General features: G+C 43.8%; 1 protein-coding gene across 1 annotated transcript in view; it reads left to right on the top strand.

Annotated features, from left to right (window-relative positions):
• Window positions 1–3,756: 3,756 nt before the first annotated feature.
• The window catches only part of si:dkey-237h12.3 (teneurin-3), a 124,444-nt gene continuing 115,748 nt past the window's right edge, over window positions 3,757–12,452 (top strand). Inside the window, 2 exon segments of the mRNA XM_034543272.1 lie at window positions 3,757–4,027; window positions 5,650–5,925. Of these exon segments, the coding sequence (XP_034399163.1) occupies window positions 3,757–4,027; window positions 5,650–5,925 (547 nt within the window).

Genomic DNA, 12,452 nt, shown 5'->3' with positions numbered 1-12,452 from the left:
CTTCTTCTTTCTTTTTTTTTCTTCTTCTTCTTCTTCTTCTTCTTCTTCTTCTTTCTTTTCGTGCCTCGCTGGCTCGCCAGAGGGATCCCTGTGTGACACTAATTTTGCAGTGTCGACATTTCCACTGAGTGGTCACGGGTGACGGACTGTCCCGGTTCGACTGCACGATCAAAGGTAGAGGGGAAATGTAAAGGAGTGCGGTGATACTGGAAAGGATGATGAAGAAGAAGAGGAGGAAAAGAAAAAAAAGGAACGTGGTGATTGTACATGCAAATTGTCTCTTCGAACTGAATCGGACACTTTGATTCCTCTGTCCCTTTTCGACAGATTTGTGTGCATTAGTGTGTGCTCTCAGTAGGGTGACTAGAAGCAGATTTTGCACAATCAAGGCATGACACACTGGCTTTTATTCTTCCCTGCTTAAAGTGGTTTTAAGTTCACACTGCAGTTAAAAAGCTTTGAAACTTAAAGCTTGCAGAAACACAATAGCCCCCTCAACCCCCCAAGAGCCTTTATGACCTTTTGTACATAATTCAGAACCACCATCAACGTCTCTCTCGTGCCCCCGATGGAGTCCCCCATGTGCATCGGCCGTGTCGGCAGGACACTTTGATGAGCCGTGAAAAAAGATGGCACCTTCAGGTCCTCAGAGGAAAGCATCAATGTTTATACGGGGACATGCCTGGTCACTTGAGGGCTTATAGCTGATTAGGACACAAATCCAATTCCTCCTATAGTGGCGGTGGAAGGAGGGTGGGGGGAGCAGCTCAGAGGATAAGACTGTTTTTCAAACAGCGAATCTCTTTACAAGTCCATAAAGAAGGGGGGGGGGGTCGTAATCAGCGAGGCTTCTGGGCGTGTCAGCTCGCACTCATCCTGTACATTAATCTGCCAATCTGGACGGGTGTGTGTGTGTACAATTTCCTGAAAGTGATGAGATGTGAGTGAGATGTCCTGTGGCATCGTAAAAAACAAGTGTATGTGTGTGTGTGTGTGTGTGTGTGTGTGTGTGTGTGTGTGTGTGTGTGTTGAGAGTGTCAGGGTTACAAGAGAGTGTGTCACTGATTGCATCTCAGCCCATCGGGGGAACAGAATGATATCCAGCAACTCGGCGACAACGGGGGAAGAGGAGAGAAAAAAAGAAAAAGAAAAAAGAAATAAGTTGAAGAGGCCTAGAACACAGCTCACCCATTTTCATTATCCCATCCAGTACTGCAGCTGTTTTTTTTTTTGGTTAAAAAAAAAAGAAGAAAAAAAAGTCTCTCCGGGGCCGGTGCTTTACTTGCGACCGCGGCAGCACGCTATCCCGGCTTCATCGGGAAAAGGTTTTGATGCTTGATGTGAAACGAAGTAGATCCCATTTGGGGAAGGAGGGAAGTCTGATACACTAGTCTTACTGCTCAGCCAAGAGAGAGAAGTGTGTGTGTGTGTGTGTTTGTGTGTGTGTGTGTATCTCAGTGTCAGGAGGCAGTGGAAAATGGCTGGTAATAAACACTTCTGACACACCAGGGCTCCCATCCACATTCCACTCGAGGATTTTTTGCGGGTTAGTCACATTCTCACCCCCTCCACCCACCTGCCGCCCCCCCCCCCGTCCATATTTTAGAGCCCCGTCTCCACCTGTGAGAGTGTCTTCTTCGGATCTTCAACAAGTTCAAGGATTTTAACATTCATCTGTCCAATGTTTGCATCCACAGAGCCAAATTATTATTTAATGTATTTGTTGTGTGTCTGATGCGATGCCCACCGTCGGGCCGTGCACACGGAGAGGAATTGGGATACGGTCGCCAGGTCATCGGCAGTGTGTGACATTTTAATTATTGTGCTGCCGCCCGTCATAACGCAGGTCTGCGTACTGTGAGAGCGTCATGCCACATCACTGCTCCTCTTGCTGTTGTGCGTGCGTTTGCTCTTGGTTAGCATGCGCGCTCACAGTCGGATGCGTGTCGGGTTTTCCTTGAGGCATACAGTTATGTCGGGAGTTCTTCTCGACCTTTTGTAACTTAGGGCACCTGGTTGTTGAAACAGTTCTGACATCTCATCTTCCCGAAGTGTGTGTGTGTGTGTGTGTGTGTGTGGGGTGGGGGGATATGTTATGCCTCTGTCAGCTGTATAACCAAAATAAATACACTGCATATCTTACCGATCACAAATCCATATTTAATGTATTCAGGGTCATATATCCTCACCGTATAATGCTTTTGTAGCTTTAACTGGTGCAGGGTTGTCTCACACATCACTTTTTAATAAATAAAGAAAAGAGAAAAACAATCCACTTTGTGTCATCGTTTCCGTAGCTAGCTAGCGGTGGGCGAATCCCGCTGGTCACCGCCGGGTGGCGTGATTGTCGTAGCGATGTCAAAAGGTTAACTAGCCGTTGGATTTATGCATTTTCAGTTCATGTTTTCATTCGTGTTCATTCTTGAGCCCATTTTGACATAAATAACTACCTCCGTGGATCACTAGATGGCACGTTGAGGCATATCTGTGAGAATAGCGGAATTAAAGGGACAGTTCATCAAATTAATTGTATCACTTCATTTTGCAGATCATACAAATATGATGTTGATTTAAAGTACATGTTCAAAGGTTTGACCACTACAGTTCACCATGCACTGCAATTGTATTGGGGTGTTTGCAACTCAACCAGAACAGCACAGTTAGACATCACACTCTTATAGTGCTGCCCAATTAAGGCAATTCTGATCAATATTGAGACTATGATTAATTATCACAATATATAATTGATTGTAGGGACACAGTATTTTTTTTTTATTGCACTTTCACAGCCTTCGATTGCATGTCGTGCATGTGCGTGACGTAAACAGCTCCCCAAAAATGAAGCCAAAACATCTCCATCGCCCCCTGTTGGCTGGCTGTCAATTTAGGAAGCGCTTGATTTGATATGCAGCAGAGTTTTTTGCATTTTAAAATCGAGATTTATTCGATCAATATTACACACAAATAATATCTATAAACTGCAGATATGCATTTTTGATTGAAATATGTCCTCTCATTGCTGTTCAGTGTGCTTAATCTGAAACTGGGTTAACGTGCATATCATGGGTTCAAATTATAATTCTGCTTGACAGTTTGAATAAAAAGTGTGATACGATCGTGTCAAAAAGTGCCACTTCCATGTGATGCATTGATTCATCCCTCATTTAACCAGCATCTGACACTTGATGGATGGCATATCATGAAATATCTTTCACACACTTTGTGATATTTAGTTTCACTAAAACTGCTTTTGCTGCACGATTTATAAAAAAATAAATAAAAAAAACGCTTTTAAACTCACCGCCGTGGAGATGAACTTTCTTTTGAAGGCTAAAGCAGGCGGAATGACGAGGTGATCTTCTTTTTAAGAGGGGGAAGTCATGTATGACAAGAGTTCACGGGTGAGGTTTCAGGGCTGGTGAGCTTGCGGCGGGGATGGGGCCGCGAGCGGGGGGGGGGGAGATAAGTGTGTACTTTTGAAGATGAAGCAGATGGATTAGTGTTATTTGAGCTCCTTGCTTCCTCTCTCTCTCTTTCTCCAGGTAGAGTGAGCGGAGGACGGAGTGGACTGAAGAAAGAGACCGACCGAGAAGACAAAGTGGGGAGGGGAGTTTTTGGGGGGTTAATAGGTGCAGAATCAGGTCGGGGGGGGGGGGGGGGGGGGGATAAGAGGGTGAAATAATCCAGCGGACGAGTCTCTCAGGAGAGAGTCGGTGCTTGAAGGGGAGGGAGTTGGATACCCAGCATGCAGGCAGCATGGAACGGGTGAGGGAGCAGCGGCCTTTCTGCTCGCTGTCCAAGAGCCAGAGAGACCGAGAGAGATACTGCGAGAGGGACAAGGATCGGGAGCGTCGATACACCGCCTCCTCGTCTGACCGGGAGGAGGGGGCCTGCCGCGTGCCCACCCAGCAGTCGTACAGCTCCAGCGAAACGCTCCAGGCCTTTGACCATGACCCCTCGCGAATGCTGTTTGGAGGCCGAGTCAAGGAGATGGTCCACAAGGAGAGCGCCGAGTACAGCAGGCCAGGTTAGCGAGAGCAAGCGTTCACTCTTGGTTTTCCTTTCTTTTTTTTTTTACTTCAGCGTTTTCCATAAAATATGCTCAAATAGTTCTGCGCTGGTCGAATTTTAAGTGCGCGTATTGATTTTTCGGGACTCTCTGATGAGGAAATGTGAGGATGAATCTCAGAGTCCCAGTTTGTTAAGAGTTATTATAATACGAGACAACAACAAACATCCTGGTTATCCGTGTTCATTTTACTGTTAGCGTAGACGCATCATTAGTAAAAATGAACCAAGGACTGTTGTGTTTACTAAATTCGAGCATTTTTGAAGTTTTATCTTCCACTGAGTGTGTGCAGGTTTGACAAGACTGAGCTGTAGGATGTCAGGATGCCAGGCAGCGTGAAACACAATTAGGTGATCTCAAACAAAGGCACAATTTAGTCTTATCTTCACAAACATGCGGGGGTGGAAATGTAACATGGTTGTGGGGGATACAGCTCCTCACACCCTGCTGGACCACATTACAGTCATAAGGGTAGAATGCTCAGTGAATAACCGCGGCCTTTAATTGGCTGTTCTTGAAACTGCTCTAATTTTTGTAATCCAAAAAAAAATAAGTTTGAGCAGTTCATTCTGTTTTACGGCACTCCTTTGGCTCATAAGATTGCAATTAGAAAATGTATCCATTACTCCCTTACAATGTTCGGGGTGCTAATTGGTGCCCGTTTCAGAATTAACTGGATTATGATGAAGTTGTGGGAGGAATGCTATTGTTCCTCTTTAAAACGTGGACATTTAATGCCAACGACTGTTAATACATCATCGTGGATGTGAGATTCAATGTTATTCATCTGGTTGGGGGATAGAGAGTGTGTGTGTGTGTGTGGGTGTGTGTGTGGCAATGTCGTTATTTAATGATTCTTTTAAATGTGTTGGATTTCAACGTGAAGAAATTAGTTTTCTGTAACATCAGATGGGGAATTTTTTGCATTTTATATGTAATCATAGTAAACGTATTTTTTCTTTATTTATTTTTTTAGAATGTTGACACCTGACCTTGAAATCCTTAAAAAATCATTGATTATTTATCTATTTTGTTGTCAGTGAATACATGTTACATATATTTGCATTCAGAGTTTACCTTATGTAATGCACATTAATTCAAAGATTATGGGAAAGGGAGCTTTTTACTAAAAATTATTTCAACTTCATGACATGGCTGTGTCTGAAACTCTTACTGAAAACAATAAATCACAACAATAATAATCGTTATTGTTTTCTCATGTGTAGATGAACACAAGAAGCTTGATTTCTGGTGATTTTAGTTTTTGCCTTTTTAAATGAGCAAAGTGGGTCATCTTAAAAAGCTCAAATAATTATTAAAATCTAGTTTGAGCCGCACTGTGATTCACAGTAAATAAAAAAAGAATAAAAGAATTTTAAAAATCTGGCATCTTGATAAGTTAACGAGTGTGGGAGGACGTTGTTAAGTCTTAATTCAACAATTAAATCGCTCCTCTTCCAACATATTCTTAGCTTAAGTGCTATTTTTGTTCTTCTTCTTTTTTAAAGTATCCCCCGCTCTCGGGCCGTTAACGGTGTTGTGGATCGGTTTGTTAACTTTAATACTTCTGTCTTTCACAGGGCAGACGTTTTCGCTGAGGCAACTGGGAATCTGTGAGCCCTCTGCTCGCAGGGGCCTGGGGCTCTGCCCCGAGACGGGCCTCTCCCACCCGCTCGGCAGCTACTCCAGGGGCCCGGTCGCTACAGAAAACCATGAACCTGTATCACCGGAACGTACCATGACTCTCTGGGGAACGGGGGCGAACTCTGGGCAGGATTCATGCCTCTCCAGTCGCTCTAACTCGGCGCTCACGCTCACCGACACGGAAATGGACAATAAATCGGACAATGAGATGGGTGAGTAGGGGGCGCATCATTCTTTTTTTTCTTTTCTTTTTTATAATCTTTAAGAAATGCTTACCCCCGTGTGTGCGGATCACGCTGTCCGACGCTTTTTGCAAAAGGGGAAGGGAATCTGTGTGTAGAAGGAAGAAAAAAAAGAAAAGAAAAAAGGCATTTGGGATTATGGTCGGCGCTGGAGACGAGGCCCCCTGATTGGTGGAAAGGCAAGTGGGAGCTGCGATTGGTCGGGGAGGGGTGCCGGTATCTGCAGAGGCCTTTGCAGCTGCCTTCTCTTCGGATCAAAGGCGCGATTCCTCGCCGCATGCGGAACAGAATTTGGCCTTTTTTCCCATCGAGCGGTTCCTCGTCACCTGGTCCTTCTCGACAGGAAGCAAGAGGAGTGTGATGAAGTTTCCCCCGTGGGCTGGCGTGTAATCACAGATGGCTTTTGTGCGCCTACCTCTGAGATGTTGCTTAGAAAAAAACTCTGCAGTGGTTGACTGGGCACGCACAATGGCTGATTAAATGGCTACCCGAGGTTTGAAGTGCAAATTTGATCACGCCTGGAAACCTGAGACAGCGGATTGAGGGCGTGCGTTTGAGGAAAGCAAATCTTTGTTGCATCAAATGCATTCTCGAGGTACAAGGTAGCGGCGTAGAGTTGTGAAATGTACACTTTTAAAAACAGTCTTGGTTTGTTTTGCCACCCTCACTTCCTGAGTGGATAGTTTCTTGTCTCTTGTCTCTTGTAATCTACTTTAAAAAGGCTTTTTCTGCTGGTTTTCAACAGTATTTCTTCTTTCTGGCTTCCATGGTTTAAGCCAGTAATGCCCCTCCCCCCCCCTTTCCTGTCTTTGAACCTATCCTTCCGGCTTCATATGTTTCCAGTGTACAGCTTTTCAGATGCCTTCTGTGGCGTTGAGTGCACCTGACACTGTCCGCCATTCCTCATCATCAAAGTGCGAGACCATCACCATTAAAACACATTGAACGCAAAGCTCTAATTATTTTTAAGAAAGCGTTGATCTCAAAGAGTGGCAGGCAGTTAAAATAATTAGGGTTGATTGCGCTGCCGAGAACATTAAATAGAGGAAAAAAAGAGGAAGAAAAATTTTTTAAAAAGTATTGCGTTTGTGCGCTATCAATTTCTATTCGGAAAAACATTGGCTACGGTCTGACATTTGAGACAAGTCATTTTCTTAATGGCGGCATTCATCACGGTGAGCTTGTCTCCGGGAAGGGGGGAAGGGGGGGGCTGAGTAAGTCTTTTTTTTTCAAAATGCCTTCCCCAAACCCTGAATATTTTTGTCTTGGCGTATGGGCCTTTTGCTTTGGCCCGATGCACAGCATGTGTTTGTGATTCACTAGAAAGCTCACGGCGACCACAGAGACGCCGGTTAACACAAACCCCCCAAAAGCCTCCAGAGCACGAAAAATGTGTCGCCGTATAGACCGAGCACGGAAACATAGCACCAGTCGTTGCTCCGTTCTCCAGGAGTCCAGCTTCAATAGGTTCTCAATTGAGCTTTGATTGTACCTGCTCCCCCCCCCCCCCCCCCCCCCCCCCCACCACCACTACTTATACTGCATGAACACATACACACACACACACACACACACACTCTGGCATTTATTTTGGACGCGATACAAAAAGCCGCTTCTGATTGGCTCCAGTTTGCACAACGTCCCACTGAGGCTTCATCTAACTCGCTTTTGCCTCAATTGGTCAAATTAAAGGGACAATACCTGCCAGATTTCTATCCCCGGTGCCAGAGCTTTTTATTCATTTTTTCTTACAAAATCCATAACAGCTCAGAAAAAAACACATTTATATGTGGTAGAGTATGTCTGCACTTTGTTCTTTTAAGCGCATGTGGCGCAACTCTTTTTTTTTTTTTTTTTTTTTTTTTTTTTCGTCAAGGAAGATCTGTCTGTTCCACCTCTATAGATCTTGGTCTCTTTTTGTGTTTTTATGTCACGAGGCATTGCACTTTTGACTTTCACAATTTAATGAAGCAGCTATAAGAGAAATGACCCATCCAAAGGTTTCCATCAACTGAATATGTATGCAGAAGCTCCGACAAGGGGCCGTTCAGCCCCACTTATTCATAAATGAACTCAATATTTCATTTTAATTCGCTCCGTTCGACAGAGTGTTTCGACACAGAGAAGTACCGAAGCCTCGGCGCATTCAGAGAGCGCGCCATCTGCAAGGGTTAACCTTCGCCATTCAAAAAAATAAAAGGTCCACCTTTTTAAACAAAAACAAAAATGAAACTAGAGTGGGGCATCTTGTCGAGTGGAGCCACGGAGACGGGATGAGAGGGGATGTTTTCTATTTGGTTGTTTTCTAAAGGAACTCATTTGGAAGCGTATATATATATTCTTTCCGTATAGGACCCAGCCAGTGAAAGAGATGCGAGTAAAGCCCTGTGCAGTAGGAGTTTTAAGGTCATGTGTCAACACTTAAAACATGTTTGATGTTGACATTTATTACTTCTCTTGTGTTGAAATAATTGGCTTAAAAAAATAAAAAAATAGAAACAAATACACACACACACACATATATATATGTATATATATATATATATATATATATATATATATATATAATTTTCTTTTTAAGCCAAGCCCCTAATGGCTAATAACATAACTGCTTATATGTGATTATTTAAAAAGAGAAAGAATCTGTTAAACAGCTTTCATTGATTTTACACTTAAAATAATCCCTCGCCAGTGATAGAATCCCTTGGAAACCAAATTGATTTATCAAAGCATCCGTTTTATTGGTTTTCTAGATGTAAGAACGTCCTCAGTAAATCTCAATAGATGAGACCATCTTTTTTACAAACTATCGGTTCCACTACATGAACGATACGCAGCTCAGATTGCTTTGACCAGAGAAACAAAAGAGAGCCTTCATTTCTCTATGCCTTTTTAAAAAAAAAATATATATATATTTCTTCATTATTATTTGTTTCCCTTCTATCAAAGCACCTAACACATAAATGTGGAAATTCACCTAATTTGTGGAAAATATATTATCTACAATATTTTAACTATATCCATGCTGATATGCTACATAAATCTAAAAGAATGAAACAATGCTTTTAAATTCACACTTTCCTATAACTGACACAAACCCACACTTACACGCACCTGTGTGTGTGTGTGTATATATACATACATATATAAAAAGACATTTACATATGCTCATTTACTGTCTCATGTTACAGTGCTGTGACATGTACCAGCTGTACAGTGCTCACGTCTGTAGGGAGCGTAGCGCCGCTGTAAGTGGCACCCTGATTTAAGAAAAATAAATGTTTTGCACTCGGCAGAGAAAATAGAGCTTTGAACAGTTTACTGCAAGAAAAATTCTCGAAGTTATTCTCAGTCTTTAGTAAGCATGAAGATTAAGACGCTAACAAGGTCGTCCAACTAAAGCCCCATCTCTAGTGTAGCAAGGCCACTTCATGTCATTCATTAATTTCCTCTGCATTATGGGAAATGCATTTATGTGTAGCCGTACAATTTTATTGAAATTTTTCAAAGATGTATATATTTTTTTAATTATTTGTAACCTTCATAAGTGCGAACATTCAATGAAATCAATGCGTGTGAGATATTCTTGTACTTTTTAATGAGCTGCTTTTTCAAACAGGAATTATAGATGGAAATACCAAGACACAGAATTGGATTCATGACGGTACTGCACTTTATTTTGTACCGGATGCATTAGAATGTGGGTCACATGTCGTCCTTGGGGTGTTTCAGTCCCACGAAGGCAAAGCAGCTGTCGGGACAAATGTGGAATTTGTTGAAATGTCTTGGAAAACAAATAATGGCACTAACCGCGCACTCTCGCTCTTCTTGAGAAAATTGAATATTTCCATCCTCTGTAATAGACGGAATGCAATTCTCTCAACCAATTATAGTTTAGAATAGTTTTTTTTTTAAATTCACGATTTAGAGCCTCAAAGTACACGTGAACTCTTCCTTAGCGGGTGCTGCACTGCCAGTCCCGGTAACCAACTCTGAAGACAATAAATATTAAACGAGGACACAAAAATCTTCTTTTTTTTTTTAGATGAAAAAATAAAGTATCACCACTGTGGGGTGGAAGCTTGCAACGGGGGAGGGGGGGGGCGCCTGCAGTTACCAGGTTGCTACGGCGATGTATTTTTAATGCTTAAATATTAAATGATCATATTCAAGGTTCAAGTGTTAATCGTGATATGAATATTCATATTTCATAAGGCCGTTAGGTCAACGTATATAGCTGCTGTGTAAAAGTGATTTTTTTCTTTTTTTCTCCTCCTACCCAAATGTCGACTGTGCTGCCTTCAGAATCAATATTATACCCCTCATAAAACATGAATGACTGCACGGATCAGAAACATAGCATGGTCCAGTTGAGTTGTATTCCTAATAGGGTGTGAAAAAAAAAAAAAATGTACTGCAGCTCCGGCACTGCAGCACATGGTGACAGGCGGGCCCTCCTCGGCCGGAGAGGACCCGTCACACGTGGGGTTTATTGTGTCCGCTGCGAGCGGGCGCGGCGTCTGCTGACCCCTTGTTAGGAAGGAAGGGACTTCCAACCGCGATGGCTGTCATCCTCTGTTAAAGAAGCATCACTTTTGCTCCGGTGGGAAACTGCACCTTCTGTCCAAAGTCATTTCTAAAAAGGAGGAGGAGGAGGAGAGGACGAGCTAGCGTGGCTGCGACGCGCTCACGTTCACGAGGAGGACGCAATCGGGAGATCATTTCTATTTGTCGTTATAAAGAAAATTTAATAAAAAGTCACAGGTCTACAATACAGTGGAGTGTGGGCTCACGGATTCACTGTGTGTGAACAGTGCCAGGAAAAGGTTAATTAAATCAGTGGAGGAGTCGCAGCAAAGTGTGCTGTAGCACAGCGAGCACCAAAGGCTTCTTTTTGGGTGGGAGTATGAAAGCGTATCAGACACCCTCTAACATGCTTCCCCGTGTGCACATATTCGTGTTCTCTCACTCTGCATCTCTCACCCCCACTCCTGTCTCTCACACACACCCACACACACACACACACTTGGTTTCTCACACTGTATATCTCCCTAAGATACAGTGCTGGCAATAACACCCACACACACACACACACACACACTTGGTTTCTCACACTGTATATCTCCCTAAGATACAGTGCTGGCAATAACACCCACACACGTGTGTGTGTGTGTGTGTGTGTGTGTGTGTGTGTGTGTGTGTGCGTGCGTTCGGGACGTCACGCTGACGAAGGTGACGCGCCATCTGTCAAACTCCTGCCTCAGATGTGCGCTTCATATTGTGACAGTGGAATCAGCCTATTGATCGTAGCTGGCAGAAATCCCTCCCTCGCTACTTTCATAATTCAATATGGCAAAAAAAAAAAAAGAATAAATAACTGTTTTTTTTTTTCTTCTTCTTTGTTTTTCTGACCATCTTGTGATGTTTTGGGAAGAACACTCCCAAGAACACTGGCAGAGGAGTTGGATCATCTGTTAATGGGAGCTGTGGGAAGGTTGTCTGAGCTTCATCTCGTGCTTTCGTCAAATGGCGCGCTTTTTGATTGCCATCATTCATTGTCATCACTTCCCCGCCTCGCTTCCGCCGTCGCCGGTTAAGTGTTCACATTGTTAGTGCCCGGGGTGACAGGGTGACGGGGGGGGGGGGGGGAGATGTGCGACGGTGATGATGATGATGTGCCGTTGCACGTGTTGTGCTCGTCAGCGTTGCGAAACAGATTTCCGTTTTTTCTATTTTGGATCGGGCCCTCGTGAGAGGCCCCGCCCGGGAGGAGCAGGTCGTCGCCCCCGGGAGGAGCAGGGCGTCGCCCCCGGGAGGAGCAGGTCGTCGCCCCCCGGGAGGAGCAGGGCGTCGCCCCCCGGGAGGAGCAGGTCGTCGCCCCCCGTTCTGTGCACAGAGCGAAAGGTCGGTGACATTTGAGCCGATCCGTCGGAGCAAAATGACCAACCGGGGCCGCCGATAACATCATTTTTGGATTCAATCCTTTTTTTGGCTGCCCGGCGCCACGTGGTAAACGGGCACGTGTGTTGGGACGCCCCCCCCCCCCTTTTTTGTCTTTTTTTTCCTGCGCGTGTCGACACTTTGGGTGAAAAAAAAAAAACTCTCAGCACCTACAGATCTGATAAGACTTTGGAGTGTCTTGCCGAATAACATTTGCATATTAATAGGGAAAAAACTGATTTTCTTAGAGTTCATTTATATATTAAACATGCGAAGACACAGCAAGGTTGAAGGAGAAATAGTTGGTAATTAATGCTCATTTATTAATTCGCTAACTTATGTGATGATAATTATGGCGAGGCGGAAGCTCCAACATGTTGGATATTGTGCTACATTAACGTTAGCATCTATTTGGATTCAAAATGGGGATTTTTTTTTTGGGGCAAATGCTAATTTCTTTTTTTCAATACGACTGATCATTTAGTTTTGACTTCATCACAATCTGTCTCCTCTTGTCCGACCGACAGTCCAAACACCCAAAGATATTCATCTGTCAA

This window comes from Cyclopterus lumpus, chromosome 10 (assembly GCF_009769545.1).
Source record: "Cyclopterus lumpus isolate fCycLum1 chromosome 10, fCycLum1.pri, whole genome shotgun sequence".
In the NCBI taxonomy this organism is placed as follows: domain Eukaryota; kingdom Metazoa; phylum Chordata; class Actinopteri; order Perciformes; family Cyclopteridae; genus Cyclopterus; species Cyclopterus lumpus.
This window is presented reverse-complemented; position numbering and strand designations above follow the sequence as displayed.